This window comes from Dipodomys merriami, unplaced genomic scaffold, assembly GCF_024711535.1.
Source record: "Dipodomys merriami isolate MVZ:Mamm:240054 unplaced genomic scaffold, mDipMer1.0.p SCAF_1, whole genome shotgun sequence".
NCBI lineage: Eukaryota > Metazoa > Chordata > Mammalia > Rodentia > Heteromyidae > Dipodomys > Dipodomys merriami.
Genome location: NW_027202270.1, coordinates 115,450,116 through 115,475,913, shown reverse-complemented (window position 1 = coordinate 115,475,913; position 25,798 = coordinate 115,450,116). Strand labels below are relative to the sequence as shown.

Sequence of the window (25,798 nt, the reverse complement as noted above, 5' to 3'; positions counted from 1 at the left end):
TGGCAGTAGTTTAGAGGTTTGCAACCCTCTGTATCCAGGAAACCAGCGGTGTCTGGGAGACTGGATCAGTGCATCCAGCCTGGAGTGGTCTGATTAAACATAGACTCAAGAGATCTTTTTGATAAAATAAAAGTGAAAGCACATCAACAGCAGAATGCATCCTACAGAGCAGGCAAACCTGAGGGCAGAAAGTTGGAGGTATTTTTCTGCAAAAGCCTGCACTTGCTGGTAGGATCTGGGGCTCATGGTCAATCAAGGGCAAGGACCACTGCTAGCTGAATTAGAAGTCTTTCATTCCTGATGCTGAATGCCTAAAGATCCTGTAATCAAATGGTTCAGCCTCAGAAAGTTTCTCACAGTCAAGCTGGTTGTGACAGGACCCGGGGCTAATTTCAGGGAAGCTAGACCTGTGGTAGTCACAGTAAGCTCTGTCTAGCTTCAAATGTAGCTCTTCAAATATCTGAGTTGCACACCTATTTGATCTCTTCAGGACTATATTATAATCATGGATACATGCAATGCACATTACCCATTTCCCAAGGTTTCTTTTGGTTTTTCTTTTATTTTTTTGGCTCATCCCACATCCTGGAATGAAGAAGGCCACCGCATGACAGTGCAAAAAGGGATGCAGGGACTTCAAGCTCTCTTGACAATGACATTTTCCTTTGTGCTTTTCTGTTTCTTATTGTTTTTCTGTGCACTACTGGCTCTCCCACACGCTTTGTTATGGAACTCTTCACTTGTGTCTAATGTACTGAACTATTGTTACAGTCTTTGTAATGTATATTGTCTCAAGAATAAAATGAAATGTGGGCCTGGGGGGTATTTGATGGGTATATTTAATATCACTGCTTTAGTTGTATCATTGAAATCTTCCATGTATGATGCTGTGTTAAAAGTCGTACAAAGGTTTCAGAACATTTGTTTCAGAAACAAAGACTTGCAGAAGGTATGGTTCATGTAAAAAAGTTAAAAGCCCTATTCACATGCTACATGCAAATTTATTTCAAATGCTGGATATGAAATTGAGTTTTAAAACTCTGAGTGTTCTGTATTATTCTCTAACTCAACAATATAGATTAATGTGACATAAAAGTAGTCATAAGTTGGGAGAAAATGAGTCTCTTGCATGGACATTCATCCCAAAATCAATTAGGTAGCCAAAGTAAGGTCATAAGCTTTTAGTGTTGTTTTTAATTCAGTCTTCTTTTACAATAAGTTGTGCTGTCAATTCTTTTAAAGCCCTTTTAAGTCATTCAGTACATTACACTTCAGTTGCCGTGGAAATACATATATAAGGGCCTTCTTAGTTTGGAAATACATCGCATGATCCTTTTTCTCCTAGTGCTCATCAAAACTACCTTTTCTACACATTTTCCTGACATAGTTGAAAACTTTAGCATTTTAAAGCCAGACCACCTACCTCTACCTTAGTACATCTTCATCAGGTGGGTTATTCAGACCTCACAGAAGGGATTGGGAAAAGTTCCATCTGTGATTTCAGAAGCTCTCTGAGCCCCTTCCAGTAGCTCTCCTCCTTTCCCTCACGTGTGAAGGATTGATAAGAAACAGGCATGTGTTGTTTTAAAAACATTACATCTACGTCATTATTAAAAAGTATCAAATGTATTCACATGTAGTTTGGATTATATTACACATTTAGGACATGTTTCATTTTACTTGGAGTTAAAGCATAACAAAAAGAAACCTCTGGCCACAGCCAAAATTAAAACAGCTAGGATAAAATAAAGCCAAATTTATCAAAATCCAGTGATTTTTCCATTTCAATTTGGCAAAATTTATTTCACTTTTAAAACAGTAAGCCCTCATAGTACAGAAAATTGTGTGGACATGATTGAATGTGGAAGATAATGAACATTTAAGCTATAGTGTTTCTAATCAACTGGAAAATGATTTATTAAAGTGTAAGAACATGTGCTTTTCATTGGGAAAGAACAGCAAAAAAAAAAAAAAAATTAGCTGGGCACCAATGGCTTCTGCCCATCTGTTCCTAGCTACCCGAAGAGGCTAAGCTCTAAGGATTCTGGGTATGAAGCCAACCCAGGCAGACAAATCTAAGAGAGTCTTATATCCAATTAGCCACCAAAAGCTAGAACTGGAGCTATGGCTCAAGTGGTAGAGTGTGATTCTTGAGCAAAACAAACCAAGTGAGGACATGAGGCCCTAAATTCAAGCCCTAGCACCCATACACACACAGACACACACACACACACACAGACACACACATACACACACACACACACCTACAAAAAAAGGAACGTTGAAAGGGCTTTGTTTTTTTCCATGAATCAGGCCTCCAGTGATTATATTTAGTTGGTGCTTTTTAAATGTATACAAATATTTTTTATCATACTGCTTGTTGCATAGCTTTGATGTGTAGTATCTCTTTATAGGATGCAATTTTGAGACACAGTCTGCACCTTACTCTCAATTAGGCAAGTATACTTATTGTAATTGTTATCTTTTATTTATGTGACTGCTATGTCAATTTCCTTCATGAAATAAATGGTGGCAGCTTATATTATGTAAATAAAATTGTCTAATGGTCATTCTAATCCCATCATAGTTTCTCAAATTCTTGGGTGAAAAAAATGCCTCATTGTTTTAATGTTATACCTTGAACCTTACCTTTCCCCCCAAATTTTCTTATGCATCAATGCAAAGCACTCTTTATGAGCACTAAATCTGCATTTAGGTACAAAAATACCTATAAAAGTACAAATCAGAGCGGCTGTTTAGCGTGTATAGCATTTTCAGTGGAGCCCTTTTTGGGTATTAGTCTATCAAGAGACATGTTTTCTTATCAATGTCAATTTTGCTTCCTGTTTCTCTCCCCATGCCTTTCATTGGAATGACAACAGTTGACATTAAAAAGCTGTTGGCAGGTATGGAATGCCCTTATTCTTTTACAAGTAGCAAAGACTGAAGTGTACATGTGAGATGGCTCACAGGTTCAGTAAATCAGAGATTCCATCTCTCCAGAGTGTGTTATCTGTAGGCAGCATTTAAAACCTGAGGGCATCATAGGCTGGACGTTTGGCTCATGCTTACCGTGCTAGCTGATAGGAAGATTATGACTCAGGGCCAACTCAGGCCAAAAAGATAGTGACATTTTAACTCAACAAACAAGCATGTACCATGCATTGTGGTACAGGCCTAGAACCTCGGGTATTTAGGAAGTGAGAATATAGGTAGGAACATTGCGTTGCAAGGCCGGCCCCAGCCAAAGTGCCATACCTTATCTAAAAACTAAAAGCAGGAAGTGGAGCTGTGGCTCAAAGTGGTAGCCTTGAGTGGGAAAAGATCAGGGACAGCGCATAGGCCCTGAGTTCAAGCTCCATGAACAACAACAAAAAAAAAAAAAGAGAATCTTTTAGGGCAGAGAATGTAGTTAGTGGTAGAGTGCTTGCCTTTCATGCATGAGGCCCTGGGTTTGATTCCTCAGTACCACATAAACAGAAAAAGCCAGAAGTAGCACTGTTGCTCAAGTGGTAGAGTGCTAGCCTTGAGCAAAAGAAGCTGCAGGGACAGAGCCCAGGTCCTGAGTTCAAGCCTCAGGACTGGGGAAAAAAAACAACGAAAAGCAAAAAGGGTTGGGGGGCATGGCTCAAGGTATAGAACACTTGCCTAGAAAGCATGTGGCCCTGAGTTCAAACCCCCAAACCACACACACACACACACACACACACACACACACACACAATTTAAGGAAAAAGAATTGTACCTGTATTTGACATTCAAACTACCTCCAACTATAGCAAAATACATCACGTCAGTTTCAGGAATAACTTGCATTTTTAAGTTAGGAAGCAAGCAACTTGTCCTATATTCAAATCACTCCCAATCACACATGAAAATTAATCTGTATAACTTACAGCAGGCAAGACAGCTGTGAAAATCTGCTGAGGGACTGTTTCCAGATTTCACCCAGTATGTTTTATCCCTCCTCCATCCAGGACTGTAGGTCTAGCCTCCCTGCATCAGGGGTCACCCAGGCCTCTTAGCCTATCCCCTGTCCCCTCTTGTCTCTGGTGCACTGCTCTGCCAGTGACCAGGTGGAGGGACTTGAACCTTCCAAACTCCATGCCACCTCACTCTCCCAGATCACCTGGTTGGGAGTACAGCCTGAGCCAGGTAACCCCTGCTGAATCGGTCGTGTGTCCTCTGTTCTGGTACAAAGTACCATCTCCCAGGAGACGTGCCATCCCCTCATGGCAACTTGGACCCCAGACATCTCCTCCCTGCATGGCAGCATGAAAAGTGTTACTGTATCCATATAGCCCAGGAGTTCTGAGCTCTTCAAGTGTGTCTTAATAACCACTTCCTTTCTGTTATTCTCAGTGGCCTGGTTTGCTTTCGACCCTGGCTCAGCACATTCGGACATCATCTTCTCCAATGACAACCTGACAGTGACCTGTAGCAGCTACGATGACCGGGTGGTGCTAGGGAAGACTGGCTTCTCCAAAGGCGTCCACTACTGGGAGCTAACGATAGATCGCTATGACAACCACCCTGATCCTGCCTTTGGCGTGGCTCGCATGGATGTGATGAAGGATGTGATGTTAGGAAAGGACGACAAAGCTTGGGCAATGTATGTGGACAATAACCGGAGCTGGTTCATGCACAACAACTCGCACACCAACAGGTACCCTGAAGCCCTCAAACCAAGCCTTCTTCAGGTTGGCTTCTGGTCACCAGCGAGAACCCTACCCAGTTCAAAGATCTATAACATAGATGATGGGTAGGTGGTCAGTAGAGGAGAGCCAATCTTGCCATTTTGCTTTTTGCATAATGATAAGAGATGTGAGCATTTCCCTTGGCCCTTCATTGCTGTAGTTCACCCAGAGTTAGAAACTAGAATCCCCAGGGATGTTCACACTAGGAAAACACGGCAGGATTCTATAACCCAGATCAGGACATACCAGGAAAGTGTTTTGGGCCCAAGGACTTCATTTTTCCAAACCTGAGTTTGCAAACCCTCCAAAGTTAGATCATAATATTTTTCCATTCAGGAGTGTTCTGAATGCCTGGTGGGGCGTACAAACATTTCACACAGTGGAGGCATTTGAAATAGAAGCCCTTGTTCTTGTTATAACCATCATCAGTATTACCGCTCAAAATAGAAGCCAGTTACTCAACTAAATATTATGGTTGCCAACTTGGATAGTTTGATACTTGAAGAACTCTCTTATTATTGTCTGAATTAGAACACTCAGTTTGTTGAAGAAAGAGTGTAATAATCTGCGTAAGATTTTCCTCTATCACTAAAAGACAATTATACTTGATCATTTGGTATAATTTCCCTGTAGATCTCCCTTTTCATTTGCTTATGTTTGCTTCTAATGTATTTCATTTCAGATTTCCTAAGCCAAAAAGTATCTTTCATAGATACTGGTCCTCCTTACTCCAAAACATTCCCCATGATGCATTCTTCATTGTGCCTCGTGTAATAATGCAGTTGTGTTTAGTGAGATCAGAGGGAAAGCAAGTTAAACAGTGAGAGGATAACTGGACATCATGACTTCTGCTTTTTCTGTCAGCATCTCACTGACCCTTTTCTAGCCAGTAGATTAGATTCCTGTAGCCATCTATTCCCTTGGATAGCTTCTGTACAACTCCATTCATATGTGCAGTGTTAACTGCACTTGAAGTGAGCACACACGATTTCAAATTGATCTCAAATCCTACTGGATATAGATAATCACCTTCAGTGATTTCCATTTTAAGGAACTAGGTTCCTGATGCCATCTCCCATATACTATATGCTTGACATCTTAATTGGGGGTGACAGAATGAATAAGAACATGACCATCACACTACGCAGAGAAACACGTTCCTCAAGCTGAACACATCTGCTTGCATGCAAACTGTGTGTGTCCCTTGTGTTGTTGTTAAGCTTGTGAACAAGATACAACTTGTAAACCTGTCTTCTAATGGCTCTGTGAGCTGAGTACAGTCTATTCTGCATGCAAGAAGAAGCAAGCGATGCCTGTGAATGCCTGTGTGCTGCTGAGAGGGGGATGAAGTCAGTCTTGCTACACCTCAAAACAGGAAGGAAGACACATCAGTCATCCCCACCTAATGGCATTTTGTGAAAACATCAACTGAAGCCCAAGACACAATTCTTTGTAAAATGACATTTGTATGTAATCACTAACTTGCCTGTGATATAATTGTTCACTTTATGGAAAAGGTTTTTCTTCGATATTGTCATTTTACAGAGAGCCTCTTAGCTTCTTATTTCAAATTCAACATGCTAAAAATTACTGTTTCAGGGATGGCTTTTATGATTTAATGGAAAGAAAAAGATTCCCACACTCCAATTCCTCATGCATATGTTTTGTTCAACCTAGTGCTTCTTTAACTTTCAAATGAAGTCATTTTGTATTTAATGATTTAATTCACGTCATTGTGCAAAGTCAGAGCTCTGATAGCCAAAAGGCTATCCCCCTCCCCCCAGACTTTAGTGGTTGGCTTTCTACTACTGCAGTTCAGTGGTAGAGATCCCTGATGAATGAATTCACCCTCAACAATGTGGATCAGCCTGTGTACCCACCAGGGGTGGTTGTCTCCCACAAGAGAGTGGAAATTAGTGGGGGTGAAGAAAAAAATCTTACTTATATTTTACATAGAAAGCCCAGCTATACATATAGTACATAAAGAGGTATACAGTTTGCCTGTGGTATTAAGATTTACGTTTTAAAAAATGTGCTTAGAGAAAAAATATGTTAAAAGGTGAGGAAGGGGCAAACATTCTGAACAGATTGTGAAACACTGGCTTCACCGTACCTGAGAGAGAGAGAGAGAGAGAATGAATGAGTGTGTGTGTGGTGTGTCAGTCAGAATAACAAGCAAGGCTAACCCCACTTTTTTCTTTCCCACAGAACTGAGGGAGGGATCAGCAAGGGGGCCACCATTGGGGTCCTCCTTGATTTAAATCGAAAGACCTTGACGTTCTTCATCAACGATGAGCAGCAAGGCCCCATAGCATTTGAGAATGTGGAGGGCATGTTTTTCCCTGCCGTCAGCCTGAACAGGAATGTGCAGGTAAGCATGGGTCCCTGGGTGTAAATGCAGCTTCTGCTAGCTGCAGCTATAAACCCCTCCCCAAAGAAGATGGATAACATAAGATGCAGAGCAAGGTGTGGAGGAGAGGAGAGAAAGGGGTCAATATGGCTGACTGGTAGGATTCCACAGCAGCCTGAGCCCTTCCCTGTCCTTGCATACTTTCTAGTGAGCAGCCCCTGGGAAACTCAACGGTTCTGTTCTATTCATGGGCCGCTCTAGTTTCGTCTCTAAGTAGAAATGAATGCCTTTAACCAAACAACTGAGATGACTCACACAAAGCTCCCGGCTTGTCTGAGAAGGAACTGTGAGATAAAAGTGTGAGGCCCCGTCAGAAAACAGAGAACCTTTCAGCACCTTCTCTGGGTCCTGTTCCTCTCTGCTGAGTGCAAAAGGAAGAGCAGACATAGTCCCTGCACACAAGTTATTGTCATGCCTTATTCTCTCTTTCATTCATCAACAAATTCCTACAGGGTTCCCCTAATACATCAGAAACAATTACAGATATTCAGTGTACATCAGTAAGGGGAAAAACAGATATAAACTTTTCCCTCCTAGAGCTTATGTTTTCGTTAGAGGAGACCAACAAGAAGCAATAGTACAATGACATTCTCTTCAATGTATGGATAAATTGATAGGTCAAACAGAGGAAAGGGGAAGGGGGGTGGGATTGCTGAGGCTGGGGGAGAGTAGTTGCAGCCTTAAGTAGGATGGTTGGTACAGGTTGACCCTGTGGGACTCCCAGGTGAGCTGAGCCATAATGGAGATGAAGGATGGAGCCATATGGAGCCTTCTGGGCAGGGGAAATGGCCTGAGATGAACAGAGCAGAGGAAGGAAGCTGTGGGCTTGGGTAAGGGGATCATGGGAGGAAGACTAGAACCATGCAATCATGGAAGGCCATCCCCTACCAGCCAAGACTTGGGGTTTCTCTGCCTTCCTGAGCTGGGCCTCTTACTAACAATTATCACCTCATACAACAAATGAGTGCCTGGAGGTAGGTCTGAAGAAGAAAAACACGACAGCTGATTTTTACCCTATGAGAACCATAGTCTTGAAGTTTATCTCAAAACAGTTCATCGTTGTCTATCAATATATGTACTATAAAGGATCACAACCTAGTGCTACCTATCCTCCTATCTTCCTGTAAATAGATAGGACTTTGTACTGAGAGGGAGGGGGGAGGCTGCTGGGATCTAATTGTCCAGAGTTTAACCTCTACATTAGAAAAAAGAGAACTATTCCTTGTCCTAGAAGTGAGTCTCAGAAAAAAAGCCTCACTCAAAGGTTCCTATGTTTTCAGCCATTTCTCTTTTAAATGATATCATAGTAGGTATGCTCCAGAGTTTTCCATGATGTTCTGAGTGTCTTCAGATAAGAGATCATTAGTAGTCAGAGAAGACAGAGAAGACAGAAGGAGGAAATGATGGAGAGTACTATATGAAGTGGTTCTAGGCTTGAGGTTGAAAAGCAAATTGAAGTAACATAATAAATGCCCATGTTTCTTCATAACCAGTCATCCGTCTTTCATGCCATCCCAGAAGCAAGGTGTATCCCAGCTGAGGAACTAGTAGACAGGTTAATCTCTTATCTGTCTTTGGACTTGGTGTGGCCAACCAAGTGGAACCAGGTTTCATTACCTATAAACCAGTGCCTGTGTCTTCTGTCAGGAGGAACTACAAATTTCCCGAGTCTTTTTTAAAAGGTAGGTGGCTGAGAACCATATCATCAAGTGTCACCAGGACTTGTAAGCCCACCATTGGAATGAGGCTCTTAGCACAGCTAGAATCCACTTGGATGTCTGTTAGCACAGACATTCAGGATAAGTGAAGAGATGGCTTTGTGACTTAGGGCACTGGGTCCAGACCTGCGGTGTCTTGCAGAACTCACAGTCTTGTCCCCCAGGTCACACTTCACACCGGGCTCCCAGTCCCCGACTTCTACTCCAGCAGAGCATCCATAGCCTAAGGCTGTGCTGTGGAGGCACCGGCTGCCCGGAGAGTGACAACCAGAAGCCCAGTCAGCCGTGGCGGAACACAGAGTTGGCTGGAGAGGGAGAAGGAGGAGAAAACAGCTGGTCCTCTATGATCTTCACAACTACCATTCTGCCCTTTCCCTCCAGTCTCTCCACTCGGCCACACCCGAGTCCCCTGCCACCCCCTGCGATTCTAACCAACAAAGGACCTAGGCAGCCCAACCATGTTTCTTTCGCCACACCCAGAAGTAGCTTTTCTTGAACTTAATTTTTTTTATATAGGTGAGTTCATTTTCTTATTGATCATGTTCCTGAAGTGGCACTGCCAGGAGAAAGTTCTCTTACAATCTTTATTTCTTAAGCTTTTGGTCAAACAGAGATTGAAGCAGGAGGTAGGGAAGAACAAACTTGAGTTTGGAGCTTGCAGTTTACCTTCTAGAATGTTCTTGCCCTGACACCTCTTGGGCAACATTAGCTATGTGTGGCTAATCTTTGGGAGATGGGCAGTGTGCATCAGGTATTGAGAAGTCTACCACCCTCTGAAGCACAAAAACTATCAGCTGCACAGATTCACAGCAGGGCAGGATCCTCAGGATAGCCCAGGAAACAGACCAGACACTGTACAGAGGCAGAACACAGGATTTCATGGTTCTATTCATTTAGCTAATACAGGTTTTTAAATCAAAACTATGAGGGACCAGGAAATATTCTAGAGGTCATGTTTTAGACACGGTGGAATCACACAATAAGCAGACAGATGGGCGCAGCTTCTGCCTACCCTGGAGCATGTACTCTAGTAGGAGAACAAAGCAAAAATTACACACTGTTGCACGTTGTTATGAGTAACAGAAAGGAAACAGACAAGAGTCAAAAAGGGTCACTGCCAAGCTCTTTCAGGTTTCCTAGAATACAAGGCTAAATAAAACCCCCACATTCTAGTCATGGTAGCACTAAGAATGTACCAGTTCAATGCCTTTCCAACTGCACTATGTTAATATTTGACCCTGCTGCTACTCCATCACTGAGCCCTTCTTTGGCGGAAACGATGTCAGCATTCTGACTCCTTCATGCTGCAATCATAACAAGCCTTAAAAAATGAACAGTTTCAAAACAAAATAGTGAGCAGAGGGCAGATCCCATGTCACTAATGGGGATCTTAAGTCACATTCTCAGGACAAAATGCTGTCTCCACATGAACTGTCTGTGCTGTGACAACCAAAATCCATCCACCCTGCCGCCATTCACAGCCTGACTTTCTAGAGAAGTTCAAATCAAGTTTGGAAAAACCTGAATTTGAGTCATTTCTAGGACTGATGGCAGAATAATAGTGCATATTACTTCTAGAGAGTGACACCCTTCTGATTCTTTAGTTTGACATGAAGTTTTAGAAAATATAGGACTTGGGAAAATAAAAATAAAAGTTCTCATTCACTGACTACTTTCTGTGATACTACACACACACACACACACACACACACACACACACACACACACCACCACCACCACCACCACCACCACCACCACCACCACCACCACCACCACCACCACCACCACAGCCAGGAATAACAATAAAAGGAAGGAGTAAGATGGGAAAGCTAACAGTGCTTTGGCAAAAAAAAAAAAAAAAAAAAAAAGTAATAAATGTAAATAGCTCATTATTTACTCCTGTGCTTCTTCTAGTTACATGATTTCAGTCAGTGATGCTGTTTTTCTAGTTAGAACCTAATTTATTAAATGGGTGCTATCCTGTTTATGTCTATCTTCGTTTTTCATGGCTAGAGAAATTCTCAGTTGCAGGACAACTCTAGTTTGATATTTGATTTACGCTCCAATGAGACTCGATGGCTGGGCCGCTATAGACTCCTAGTTTCTCTCATTCTTTATGAAATCCATCCCGCTAATTAGATTTCTAGTGACTTGTAACACTTAGTTTACACTGAATTGCAATTATAAATGCATACAGCTATTGTATTAGAAAGAAAACCATGTCATTTCCAGTGTGCCAATAAAATGATTTTTATGAGAGAACAAAAATGTCTCCATAGAATTTTTTTAAATTTTTACCTATGGGAGGGTTTGGGGACACCTGCCTTTCTCAGAGCAGTGTTTCTTCAGCACAGTATAATCAGAAGGCTCCCCAGTACTTGAAAGCATGATTCTGCCCATTTCCTCCAGAGTGTGGTACTAGCTCTCTTTTTACTTCTCACCCAAATTTGAACGTGCTGTAAACTGTGTGTCTTCTGGCATCTGCCTCCAAATCTGCTACTAAAAAGCCACAAACTTGTGCTGCAAAAGTATCATATCCTGTCAGTTCCTGTAGTGAGTCCTTGAATGGCTAAATAATACTGTTGTTTTTGCATAATTACATTATCTACTCTTTTTTTCTTTTTGCCAGTCCTGGGCTTGAACTCCCAGCCTGAGCTCTGTCCTTGAGCCCCTCTGTGCTTCAGGCTAGTTAGCACTCTACCACTCGAGCCATAGCACCACTTCCAGCATTTTCTGTGTATGCAATACTGAGGAATGGAACCCAGGGCTTCGTGCATGCTAGGCAAGCACTCTACCCCTAAGCCACATTCCCAGCCCCAACATTATCTACTATCTTACATTATTATCAGCCTTTCTCCCTTCCTCTTTCTCTTTTTTTGGGGGGGTGGGGGCATCAGGCATTTTTATGCTATGTAAGCAGGAGCTCTACCTCCACCCATTCCTCTACCCCCATTCCCCATTATTTCTGAAATAGGGTCTGCCAGGGCACAGTCCTTCTATTTATATTTCCTTCTGTCTCTAGGATGGCTTTTCTGTTGAGTTGGAGTCTGAAGAGCTTATTTTTGGCCCAGGCTGGCCTGAAACTACAATCCTCCTAATCTCAGCCTCCCATGTCCCTAGGCATGAGCACCCTGCCATTCAACATGCAGTATAGCTAATAAAAAAAAAGAGAGATTTTTATACATGTTTAACAGAGAACCATAAAGGAGGCAATGATGAACATTTCAAAACAGTGAAAGATTATCATTCCAAAATTGCTCAACTAAAAGTAAAACTACATATAGACAAATACAACTTTTAGTGATACTGGGATTTGAACTCTGAGCTTCATGCTTGCAAAGCTGGTGTTCTGTCACTTGAACCAGTCCAGCATTTTGCTGGTTATTTTAGAGATGGAGTTTCATGGACTTTTCTGGTTGGGTTGGCTTTGAACCTCAGTCCTCTAGGTCTCAGTTTCCTGGGTAGCTAGCATTACAGGTGTGAGCCACCTGCACCTGGCTCCATTTTGGTTCTTGACTCTGTTTCTAATCTAGTAGCTAATGAGTGTATAATGAGTAAGTTCATCTGCAGCATAATTGTACCTATTGTACTGCTACTTTTCCCACATGATCTCAACATTTTGCTAATGGTTTCCAGGGCAGAAAAGCTGTCAGATGAGACCTCCAGCCTTATCCCATGGCAAGCTGACATTGATGGGCAAGTGGAGGTTAATTGCACCTTCTCCAGAGGTTCTTCTCATCCTTAGCATTTGGCAAAAACCGTAGTATTTACAGCATACATCTTTGTCTAGGCAGAGTCATACACAGATGTACCAGCAGAAGATCATAACTATCTTCAAGAGATCGATCTTTCTTAAACTTTTCTGAGGTACTGCTGAAACTCAATTCCTCCATCTAACTCCCCATTGTCAGTTTCAACTCAGCCCAAGAATTTCAGTGTAGCACAGTGTTTACCTATAACACACTCACTGCTGGCTAGCTAGCAGTCCACTGCCTCGGCTGAGAAAGGCCTTTCCTTGATGTTCAGAGAATCTGAACAGCTCTACTCTGTGCTTTGGGGATGTGGGGAGAGAATCCCAATGGGCAGATGAAGCAAGGAACACCTGCCCAGGGGGCTGCCACAGGGTGCAGGATACTTGAGCAACTTGGTGACAAGAAGTTATTATGTTACACCGTGATCTTGTTTTGTTTCTTTTCTGTTTTTCTATTTTTCTTCTGGAAGCCTTTGGCATTGTGTTTCACTCACCCATAAGCCTCTTTCCAGGTCCAAAGGAAACTTAGGAAACACTGGCCATGCTGCTCACAGCAACTATCAGAAACACCATGAGCTTGGGGAGGTAGGGGAGAACCATGGAAGGGTGACATTGACCAAGATGCATTGTACTCACAAACTGACATGTTGAAACCCTTTTGTGCAACTGCTTAAGGATAATTGAGGGGCTGGTCATGTGGCTTAGTGGTAGAGTGCTTGTCTAAGCATGCATGAAGCCCTGGGTTTGATTCCTCAGTACTACATAAACAGAAAAAGTCAGAAGTAGCACTGTGGCTCACATGGGAGTGGTAGCCTTGAGCAAAAGAAGCTTGGGGACACTGTCCAAGCCCTGAGTTCAAGTCCCAGAACTGGCAAAAAAAAAAAAAAGGGTAATTGAAAACAGAAAAAAAAAAAGGAACAATTAAGGAACATGTTCTTCACATTTAACATCTCTCCAATCAGTACAGGAAAAAGAAGTTTCTACTTTTTTTTTTGTTGTTGTTGTTGTTGTGTGGCTTGAGCTTTGGGCCTGGGCGCTGTCCCTCAGCTCTTCAGCTCAAGGCAAGCACTCTACCACTTGAGCCACAGCGCCACAGAAGTTTCTATTTTAATGCAGCAAACAAAAATTTATATGCACAAAATAAACATTCATACACTGGAAAATACAACTAAAAAAGTACCAAAAATGCTAAGAATCAATCACCGATTTCATATGAATTAACAGAAATGATACAAGCAAAATAACCAAAAGGGAAATCAAGTGCACATACTTACACACACACACACACACACACACACACACACACACACACACACACACACACACACACACACACATTATTCCTCAAATTCTCTTACAGCAAGCTGGGCATCAATGGTTCATGCCTGCTCTCCCAACTACTCAGGAGGCTGATAGCTAAGGTAAGCCAGCCCAGGTAGAAAAGCCCATAGACTATTGTTTCCAATTAACTGCTGATGAGCACAAAGCTCATTCTTCTGCAGCATCATGGGACCTGTTACATTGTTGATCACTTCATAAAACTGCCTGAAGCCATACCTAACAGGTATTTTGGAATTCAATTGTGTCTGTTAGTCTGAAAGAAGAAAGTGGTATATTCTAGCTGGCATCCTTTCAACTATTAGGTTCTATGGCTCTGTGATTGTCCCACATAGGATGTACCACACACAGTACAAACAAGTCAATACCTATTTAATGAGCACCTGTTAGTGCTAGGGATTAAGTGAGCAAATTAGACAGGCTCCATACCCTCTCAGCTGATATTATAATATAATGCAAATAATAAATATGTAAACAAAAATCAAGATGATTTTAAATAGTGATAACTACTATACTAGACATCAAACATATTAGTAACTAGATAGAAAGTTCTGGTGTGGTCAGCAACTGCCTGTCTGAGGAGGTGGTGCTTATGTTGCAGATGCCAGGGAGGAGAGTAAGTCCAGGAACGTTGATGTGCAGTGTGTGGTTGGGGATGGAGCAGATAAGTGAAAGGGGGTGGGGGGAGACCTGGAAGACCATGCATGCAGATGGCAGTGAGAAGCGGATTAACTGATCTAAAGGCACAGGAGGAATGAATAAGAATGGTGTGGGAGCTGGGTGCTGGTAGCTCACTTATAATCCTAGCCACTCAGGAGGCTGAAGATTGTGGTTTAAAGCCAGTTCAGCCAGGAAAGTCTGTGAGATTCTTATTGCCAATTAACCAACAAAAGACCCAGAAATTGGGCTGGGAAGGTGGCTCAGAGGTAGAGTGCTTGCCTTGCATGCATGAGGTCCTGGGTTTGATTCCTCAGCACCACATAAGCAGAAAAAGCCGGAAGTGGTGCTGTGGCTCAAGTGGTAGAGCTCTAGCCTTGAGCTGAAAAGTGGAGAGACAGTGCCTAGGCCCAGAGTTCAGGACCCATGACTGGCAAAAAAAAAAGAGAGAGAGAAAGAGAGAGAGAGAGAGACAGAGAACCAGAAATGGAGCTGCCTTAAGCAAAACGACTAAGGGACAATGCACTGGGCCCTGTTCAAGATCCCGTACAGCACAATCAATCAACAAAATAATAGACATGAGGCCAAAGAAATCAGACAAGACCTGCAGAACATTTGATCCTCTTAGAGATCCACCCCTCTCTCCACTTCAAGGGAACACAAAATCTACTCATTCTTGTCCTGAATTTGAATAGGTTCTGTGTCTGCCTCTTCTGTGTCTGACATCTTGACTTAGAATCCCAGCCACTAAATCCAATCTGAGCACTATATCCAGAAAAGTGCTAATAGATGCTGGGTAGTTAAATAGTATTTGGATTTCTTCCAACTGTCGCAAGAACCTTTCTGGGGCACTTTTATGCAAAGTGAAACTAGGTCTTTTGTCTTATCAGAATGAATGAGTGAGTGAATGAGTGAATGAATGCTGCCTGCCTTTATACCTTTAAATTCTGGAACGTGAGTTTGGTTTTGTTTCTTACAAAGCAAATGTTCTAGAAATGGCAGAATGCAGAGAGGAATTTGCCATTCCAGCAGAGAATAAACAAACAGTGAGAGGAAATATTCTCTTCAGTATTGACTGTATGTCTCAGGATGCCAAACACTCACAACTGACTTAGCTCAAAAACCAACAGCTTCCACAACCCAGCAGAAACCTGGGGCCGCAGCCAACTGACGTGGTATATCTTTGTGAAGCAATTTACACAAGAAATCACTGCCTCTAAGCTACATGACACCAAGCTGGATATTTCTTTCTTTCTTTTTCTTTTTTTTTTTTTGGCATGGCATAAAAATAAAGTTGGTGAGCTGGGTGCTGGTGGCTCATGCCTGTAATCTTAGCTACTCAAGAGGGTGAGATCTAAGGATGGCGGTTCAAAGCCAACCCAGGCAGGAAAGTCTGTGAGACTCTTATCTCCAATAAACTACTCAGAAAAAGCCAAAAGTGGTGCTGTGACTCAAATGGTAGAGAGCTAGCCTTGAGCACAGAGATGCTCTGGGACAGAGCCCACTTCCTAAGTTCAAGTCCCAAGACCAGCAAAAAAAGGTAAGATAAGATAGTGGAATTCGCCATTTTTTGCTTTGTTTTCTTTTGTTTTGCTAGTCCTGGGGCTAGAACTTAGGGCTTGGGCTGTCCCTGAGCCTGTTTGTACTCAAGGCTACCACTCTACCCCTTGAGCCTCAGCTCAACTTCGGGCTTTTTCTGAGTAGTTCATTGGAGATAAGATTCTCAAAGACTTTCTTGTCCACGCTAGCTGCGAACTGCAATCCTCAGCTCTCAGCCTCCTGAGTAGCTAGGATTACAGTTGTGAGCCACCAACACATGGCAATAAGATAGTTTTGTTTAAATGAACAGCTTTTAAGCTGGAGATGGTTATATGGGCTAAGTTTGAAAATATATTAAATGCCCCACACAGTCCCTTATTGGGATTTCTCTTGATAAAGCTCTTGTTTATACTAGTACCGAGAACCATCACTATAAACACACATTGCTTTTGTATTTGCAGTGAGGATATGAAGGGAAAGATGGTTTACACAAGGTTTGATGATTTACACAAGGTTTGACCTTGAATAACTTTAAAAGATCTGATTCTTTGCCAATTCTTACCAGTGCACCCTAGGGAAGATAATAGTAATAATAATCACTATCCGTGCCTTAAGGTTTACTGTTTACAGACTATTTTTTTTATTTTCTCTTTTTTTCTTTTTTTTTTTTTCTTTTTTTTTTTTTGTTGTTGTTGGTCATAGGGCTTGGGTGCTGTCCCTGCACTCTAGCTCAAAGTGAGCGCTCTACCACTTGAGCCACAGCACCACTTTGGGCTTTCTGGTGGTTAATTGGAGAGATAAGAGTCTCATGGACTTTCCTGCCTGGGCTGGCTTTGAGTAGCAATCCTCAGATCTCAGCCTCCTGAGTAGCAAGGATTACAGGTGTGAGATACTGGCACCCAGCTAGCTTTTTCTTTGTAAGGCTGGAGCTGAGGATTGCAGTTCAAAGCCAGCCCAGGCAGGAAAGGCCATGAGACTATCTCCAATTAACTACCAGAAACCAAGAAGTGGCACTGTGGCTCAAGTGGTAGAGCACTCACCTTGAGCTGAAGAACTCAGGACAGTGCCCAGGCCCAGAGTTCAAGGGAGGAGGAGGAGGAGGAGGAGGGGGAGGGGGAGGGGGAGGGGAGGGGGAGGGGGAGAAGTTAGCAGCAGCTAAGGAAAAGCATGAGACCCTGAGTTCAAGCCCCACTACCAAGAAGGAAAGAGAAGGAGGGGGGGAATGGAGGAAGGAAGGAAGGAAGGAAGGAAGGAAGGAAGGAAGGAAGGAAGGGGAGGAAGAGAAGGAAAGAAGGAAAGGGAGAAAGAAGGAAAGAGAGAGGGAGAGAGAAAAGGGAAGAAAGAGGGAGGGAGAGATGGAAAGGAAGGAAGGAAGGAAGAAAGCAGACTTTTGTTGTGGTTGATTGGAGATAAAAGTGGCAGACTTTCCTGCCCAAGCTAGCAATCTTTAGATTCCTCCTCCTAAATAACTATGATTACATGCATAAGCTATTGGTGGGTGCCCAGCTACATTTTACATTTTATATGCTTTCTAAACTTTCTAGAATAAGCTAGTGCTATTTTTAATTAGAAAATAAGTAGAAATAAATATTACTTCCAGCAAGTATTCTTAGTGATGTTCCCGTAGAACTGACACAAAACCTGCAGGGTTGGTGAAGACCCACTGGACAACATTGACCCCCAGAGTATTTCCTGACCACAGACATCCAGGAAGAAAACCAGGTCACAAAGCATTTATCTCTTGGGACTCAAACTAGTCCCCTACCCTTTCATTCATCCATTATAGCATAAACAGATTTGTCAAGTTGCTAACTAAGAGGAAAAACTTAAAGATGTGCTGATGTTTTACAGTTTCTAGTGGCAAATACCACTAACTATGAGAGCAACAGTTAACTTTCAACCATCTGCTCTGATAGACTGAAGTCATTTTTAATTAAAAATTACTTTCCTAACATATGTTCCTAGATTGATATTAAAAATTAGCTTGCAGGATGAGGCATCCTAAAATATGTTTTGAGTGGCAATAAAAAGCTATCCTACAAGACTTTTAAATTTGGCATAAGCAATGCAATATTTTCAGCATTACCACTTATATGATAATTAATGAGAATTCAACAATGATAAATCCCAAAATTGTTATTGCCCGGCTATTCTAAATAATGCCTACTCTTTCTTTCTAGCCTTCTAGTCAAATTCAGTTTCTTCATTTTATTAATATCTCTACTTCACACAAACTACATTTATACCCAGGTGTCTTGGTGAGATTTTGGTGGCTGTAACCAAAGGTATGAAATGGGTGGCGGGGAGATGTTTGTTTTGTTTTTGCCCATGATGAGGCTTGAACTCAGGAGCCTGGGCACGTCCCTAAGCTCTTTTGAACAAGGTTAGCTCTCTATCACTTTAATCCACAGCACTATTTCTGTTTTTTGAGTGGTTAACTGGAGATAAGCCTCTCAAGTGGACTTTTCTGCTGCTGCTAGCTTCAAACCACGATCCTCAGATCTCAGCCTCCTGGGTGGCAAGGATTACAGGTATGAGCAATCCACCCCCACTAGAGGCTGGGTTTTTATAAAGAAAACACATTATTTTGACCACAGTTTGGGAGACTGATGACAAGATTAGGCAGTCCCACCCTTCCAGCTTCTGGTAAATGACCCACTAACTATATCATCACATGGGGATGACATCACAATGAGAGCTCCCACCAGGAGAGAGATGGAGACTGAGACAGGTAGAGAGTCACATAGCAAGGCTGGAAGCAAGAGGGGATCAGGGCCAGGCTTTTCCTTTTCATCCTTCCAAGGGCAGGGCTGGTATAACCACCTCACCACTTTTTATTAGGCCCAATTTTTTTAACGATTTCACCACTTCAACACCACCACACTGGGACCAAGCTTTTTAGCACATAAACCTTTAGGTCACGCTCAAACCATATATAAACCCTAATAGCAAACTGCAGTTTCCACATAAGGAAGAAAAAAAATCACTTAAATTTGTAAAGGAGAAGCTGGTACTGGTGACTCATACGTGTAATTCTAGCTACTCAGGATGATGAGATCTGAGGATTATGGTTCAAAGCCAGCCCAGGCAGAAATGTGGGTGAAACTCTTCTCTCCAATTAACCAGCAAAAAGTTGGAGGTAGAGGTATGGCTCAATAGCCAGAGTATACTAGCCTTGAGCTGAAAAGCTAAGGGACAACACCCAGGCCCAGCACTGGAAAAACAAACTTCTGTATCAGTACTGGTAATTTAAACCTCTAATTCTAGCTGCTCTAGAGGCTGAGGTGTAAGGATTGCAGTTTGGATCCAGTCCAGGAAGACAGATCCAGGAAACTCTTATCTTCAATTAACCAGCAAAATGCCAGAAGTGGAGGTGTTGTTCAAGTGGTGGAGCTCCAGCCATGAGCAATAAAGCCCAGAGAACCAGAGGCCCTGAGTTCTAGCTCCAAGATGGGCACAAAACAACAACAATATAAACCATCACAACAAAACCTTATATTTCAGATCCAGTATTTATATCCCAAACAAAAAATGAGGACATATGCTCATAAAACACATCATGAAACATCTAACAACAGTAAAATGGATTCACCAAATTGTGCTTCGTTTATATAATGGAATACTATACAATGACAACAATATGAAATCTGGCAAAAACATAATAAAAGTCACAAGATGAGTAGTGAAGTCAGAGAAAGAGACATGTATTATGTGATTCCACTTATACAAAAACAAAACAGTCAAAAGCCTTCTGCAGCATTGGAGAAAGTGACCAGAGAGGGACACAAGGTAGACATTAAAGCTGCCCAGAATGTTCTGTAGTCAGTCTAGCCTTATATGATTATTCATTTGAAAATATTCATTGTGATACAATCTTAAGATTGTGACAACTGTCTATGTGTTTTACCATTCTAAAAAAAATTATCCCCCAGAAAAGGGGATTTACTTAGATCTTAGATTTATTAAAAATCTAAGAAGCTACGTCATAATGCATCATATATGAGATATATATATTACGTATGACATAGTATGTTTATAATTATACATATATGTCTGTATGACATATACATGTTTGTCAGTCTAAATCAAAGGACCTTGCATTCATTCCAACACAAATATCACTAGTTGTTGCTCCTACTTCTCTTACCCAACCTCCAAGCCCGGCTACCACACCCTGGATTTCTGGGGGGTCTCCAGAAGCTGTTCCAGTATGCTCCAGTTCCGCCAGCAACACTCTACCCATTGGTCACCAAGGTTCATGCCTGCCTTCCTCTAAGTTGTGTGGAAGCCAATCCCTGAGCATGATTGCCAGTTCTTGTTGGCAGGTAGAACAGAGTTTCTGGAGTTGAAATGTTTGTCATAAAGCTTAGTGACCTCCCAGCGACCACCCACATCCCCATGATGCAGTGCTTCTAGGTCGCTGGACCAGGAAACAGAATCCCCAAACTGCAACAATCCCACAGTAAGACTGCCCATTCCCCATCAGCGAAGACTTCTTTCCAAGCAAGCTAATCACCAGACTCCTCTACCCTGAGGGTGAGTTCTCAGCCAGGAAGCTTCTCAAAAGCTTCACAGCCCCTAGCTTGCTAAACTGCTCCTCTGGAGTTAATCCTGGCAGTGAACAAGACCTGACATATTTCCCAGATGACTCTACCTCCCCAGAGGATGTCAGATTCCCTCAGGCCATCTCACCAGCTCATAGATGTGCTCAGACAGGCCTGATCCCTTCTGCCAGCCCCAGCAGGGCTTCTGCTCCGCTACTCTAATCCTATACATTGAAATGATTGACTGGGAGGCCCAAGCCTCCAGTCCATCCAACATAGAGCACTTCCTAAGTGTTGCATAAGGATGTGGAGAGTCTGCGCATCTTAATTTTATAGGTTTCTCAAAAAAAAAAAATCTCTAGGTCTAGATACCAGTGGCTCCTGCTTATTATACTCCCTACTCAGGGGGCTGAGATTTGAGAATCACAGTTCAAAGCCAGCCTGGGCAGGAAAGCCAGAAGAGAAACATCAGCCTTGAGTGAAAAAACAAAGGGACAGCACCCAGGCTCTGAGTTCAAGCCTCAGTACTGGCATACACACACACATACACACACACACACACACACACACACACACACACACACACACACACACACACACACATGCACACACGCATACATAACACACATACCTTTTCCAATGTTCTTCATCAGAATATATTCTTTCTTTAGATATCAACGTATTTATATCTAAGCTTTTGAAAGGGAAAAAGTACAGTCTGCTTTATGGTCAGTCTGCTTTAGCACAATAAAAATAATCATAATTATAATGTCATTTATATTCCTTAGATTCTGGGCTCCCTCTCCCCACCCTCCGCCCCCTACCCAGGGTGTTTTGGAGCATGACTATCTGGAACAAAGAAAGAGAAATCACAGTCATTAAAATCACAGGCACATCCTGCTGGCCCCCTGGCAAGCCTGCGACCTGCTCTGGTGGCCGAGTCCTCCACCTACTGGTATCAGCTGGCCTCTGCAGCTCACTCACTGAATCCTTTCACAAAAAAATATACAGGCTCCCCAAAGGTCTCATGGTCCAACTTCATGTCTTTATCTTAGACTGGAAACATCCCATAATTCAGTTACTCTCATTCAGGAGAGTAGGGGAATAAGTGGCTCTTCCCAGAAGAAAGGGAAAGGCCTAGTGTCATTTGGCTTCAGAACAAAACCCAAGTGACACCAGATAGTACCTGAGGTCTGGGCTGTTTGCATTTTCCTCTCCTCTCCTAGACTGTTGTGTACATTTCTTGTGAATGCTGTTCCTCCCACTGGTTTTAGAGCTCTCGGTGAGGCAGAGATCTTGGTCTGTGTTTTCTGTACCATCAGCCATGAGCACACAACCTTATAAACAGTGGGTGGCTGGTCAATGATTGCTTTGTGGATGTTTCCAGTTGATCAATACTTCCAGATCTTTCCCTCGCCTGGGACATGGTAGAGAGTACCACTGTCATGGAGAGAACTCCTGAGTTGGGCTGTGAAGTGACCATTCCGGCCATAAGTATATGTACCTCTACTTGGCACATAGATGAGAAGGTGAAAGGTAAAGAAAGAGGATAAATTCTCCAAAAATGGAGCCCTCAGGAGACATTTCTATAGTCAGTTTTGTTCCATAGTATGTGCTTAATAACTATTTTCCTAATAAAGCAATGAAGTAGTGTCAGGGAAATGGAGGAGAAAGGAAAAAGGAAACAGGCCAGACTCCATCTTCCACAGGCAAGGACTATTTATGGAAGTATAACAGCAAGGAGCAGCAACTTTCCCATGGGATCAGAAGTTGTGCAAGGTGGTAGATTTGGGGCCGAGCTTATAGGGAGTCTAAGCAAGGAGGCAAAGCTAATGAAAAAGCCATTCGGTCTAGGGAGGTGTGGGGCTTTTGGTTAGGCCCACAATAGAATGTTTACAGCCAGACTTAGGTGGATGGCCCTGCCTGCACATCAAGCATGTCCACACATACCTGGGGTTTTGTCAGGTATCTGTATGTGCCTGGGAAAATAGAGTGGGAGCAATCCAAATAGAAATACTGCTTTTTTTTTTCTTGCCATCACTGGGGTTTGAACTCAGGACTTTAAGCTTGCTCTGCTTGCTGACTTAGTTTGCTTGCTTGTATCTGGAGCTCTATCACTTAAACCACACTTCTCACCTATGTTTTTACAAGTTATTTTACAAATGGAGTCTCAAAGACTTTTCTACCTGGGCTAGCTTTGAAATGTGAGCCTTTGGATCTCAGCCTTCTGAAAGGATTACAGGCATGAGCCATCTTATCAGTGCTCATTTGAAGCACTGAATTTTCAAAACAGGTTATGCTATGCATATCTATGTTCGAAAAGCTAAAATCCACCTAGGACTAGAAAAAGATGCTGAAAGGAAAAGGGTTAGCCGGGCACCGGTGGCTCACACCTGTAATCCTAGCCACTCAGGAGGCTGAGATCTGAGGATCGCTGTTCAAAACCAGCCTGCGCAGGGAAGCCCATGAGACTCTTATCTCCAATTAATCACTAGAAAACCAGAAGTGGCAGTATGGCTCAAGTGATAGAGCACTTGCCTTGAGCTGAAGAGATGAGAGACAGCACCCAGGCCCAGAGTTCAAGCCCCACAACCGACCAAAAAAAAAAAAAAGAAAAAGAAAGAAAAGAAAAGAAAAGAAGGATCAGCATTACAAGTTCATACTTGTTCTAGCTACTCTAGGGGCTAAGATCTGATGGTTACTGTTCAAAGTCTGCCTGGGCAGAAAAATCCCCAACACTTTATCTCCCACTAAAAAAAAAAAAAAGTCAGAGCCAGGGTTGAGCGAGCACACCAAGTGGGCAGGAAAAGACAGAAATGTAGAGGAGGGGAGAAGGAAGGGGAGGAGAAGGGAAATGAAAAGAGGAAATCCTATGTATTAGCTTTCAGTATATTATCCGTACTCTTAGCCGCCATCCTTGAAAATATTGAGAGAGAACTATTTTCTCTCTGGATTCCCGTAAGTTGTAAACTAGCAAATGTGCCCCTTTGGAATCTAAGCACCACACTAGTCAGAACTTAAACTGTAGATAAAGAGTTCAGAAAAGTTAACACATTTGCCATTTGAGAATCTAGGGGCTTCTATTCCCTAGGTGTGCCCCCTGAACAGAGTGAAATTCTAAAGCCCAGCATGGTTTGCACAGGAGCCTTTAGACTTTGCATGCTTAATTCCTTCAGTGAATCAGTTGCAGGTAAAGAATGCTCCACTGTGGGCCCAGAGGGCAGTTTTGCCTTCACAAAGGCCGAGAGACATCAGGTGACCACCAGGCCGGCCCTTGAACTTGCATCACAGTCAGCTGCTGAAACCCTGTGCTTGCACACTTCACCTCCCATCATGGTCAGGATTGGCTCATGTCTCTTTGCAAAACTTTCCCAGAATTCATCTTGTTCATTCCCATCCACTGTTGAATCTGAACAGTGAAGTGATGTCAAATGCAGGCAGTAGAGTGACTCGAGTGTGTAAGGTATGCACTTCTGTCATTTTCTATCAACTCCAGGAAGGGGAATCATTCATCTCACATGGTCCATTCAACTGGGGACCCCTCAGCAGGGGCTCCCTAATGCCAAGCCTCCCAGGAATGGCTTCCAGGACAGGATGCCTTCTGCCTTGCTACCTCTTCCCTTGAGTATTCTCTGAAACAGTCTTCACCCAAGAGATGGGGGGGTCCTTGTGAACAGGCCTAATTCCTGACCCTCCAAGGAGCCCGTTCCTCCCTGGGGTCTGCCTCTTGCTCAGACTTCCCCAGGAAGGAAAGGAATATCCCAGGTTCTCTGAGACTCTCGGGATGCCTGGGGTTTCTGCTGCTTCCTAGAGAAACAGGTTCTAGGCTCTATCACTTTAAGACCAGTGACATCTCTACTCTCCCAACCACTACTGTGTTACTTCACTACTGTGTTACCTCACTACTGTCCCCGACTCCTGAGACCCTAGGTCTTCAGTCTGTGACTCAGGGAATGTGCTGAGACTGGCAAAGACCAGAACTACTCCTGAGGAAATGTCAACTATCTGGAGGAAAAAATTAAAACTGCTTAGTACTTCAGGATGAAATCCCACCCAGAAGTCTACATCTCCATTCTTTTAGCATTTTCTAGCATTTCACTACTCACCTTTTTTGGGGGGGCGGGTGGAGGGGAAGGCAGTACTGGGGTTTGTATTCAGGGTGTCCACGTTGGCAAGAAAGTGCTCTACAACTTGAGCCACACCCCTCAGTCCTTTTTATTGTATTTTTCAGATAGAGTCTTGCACATGTTTGCCCAGGCCAGCTTCAGACCACAATCTTCCTACCCCCATTTCTCAAGCAGCTGGGATTATAGGTATAAACTATCATGCAAAGCCCATCACTCACATCTTTTCTAAGCTAAACCATCTTATGGAGCTAGGGAGACAAAGAACGTGGCCCTTAGTTAGCAGACTCTGAATTTCAAGCTGTGAGTTTCCTGTGTCAGTTTATTCTACAGCAATTAAAAGTAGAGCTTGAGAGACAAGCTAAAGATGGGTTATAAATCTTTCCAGCTTTTCAAGAACTCCCTATAGGCCAGGCCTAAAAAGCCCAACTAATAGTTGAGCAAATTGACATGACCTAATGAGAAAGTGCCAAGAACAGCCACTTACTCCAAGATTCACCTGAATAACAAGTGACAGCCTCATCATGGCCAATTACAAAGAAGGCAATTTGGTCAGTCATCTGTCTTCAGGTAGTGAGAGTGTTCACTAACAAGGTAATCCAGGCTCTCAGTTGCTGTTGTAAATATTGAAAAAAAACAAAGTCTGTATGGTAATCTTAGTTGACAACTCCACACAGTAAATGTACTAAGCAAGTCTACTTGCTTGCACTCACTGAACACAATGTGCAACTCACTCTGTACCCTGCCCTTCCCCAGAGTGCAAATGACCTGTCTTTGGGGCCACTTTGGCCTATTTCCCTGGACTTCATAACAGGTTCAAGTAGGTCAAAAGGCCAATGGACAGCTCAAAATAAACCAAGCAAATAGCATAAGTAGGTTAGGTAAGATGCAGTCAAAATTTAGATTTCTAAACCAATCCCCAATCCTGTTTCAGGGGCAGGGAAAATACATTCAGTGTTGGGAAATCTCTTCTTGCTGCTCACTTGGGATCATGAGCAAACTAAGCAAACCCACAGCCCA

General features: G+C 42.8%; 1 protein-coding gene across 7 annotated transcripts in view; it reads left to right on the top strand.

Annotated features, from left to right (window-relative positions):
- The window catches only part of Trim9 (tripartite motif containing 9), a 115,220-nt gene extending 103,837 nt beyond the window's left edge, over positions 1 to 11,383 (top strand). For 3 of the 7 annotated variants that reach the window (XM_070028127.1, XM_070028091.1, XM_070028083.1), the window contains exons 9-13: positions 2,415 to 2,456; positions 2,883 to 2,906; positions 4,363 to 4,666; positions 6,906 to 7,068; positions 8,990 to 11,383. In XM_070028127.1, coding sequence (XP_069884228.1) covers positions 2,415 to 2,456; positions 2,883 to 2,906; positions 4,363 to 4,666; positions 6,906 to 7,068; positions 8,990 to 9,052 — 596 coding nt within the window. In that variant the 3' untranslated portion in view covers positions 9,053 to 11,383. The remainder of the gene's footprint in view (positions 1 to 2,414; positions 2,457 to 2,882; positions 2,907 to 4,362; positions 4,667 to 6,905; positions 7,069 to 8,989) is intronic. The other 4 variants (XM_070028136.1, XM_070028102.1, XM_070028119.1 and 1 more) reach the window with 3 other exon arrangements.
- The last annotated feature ends 14,415 nt before the right edge of the window (positions 11,384 to 25,798 follow it).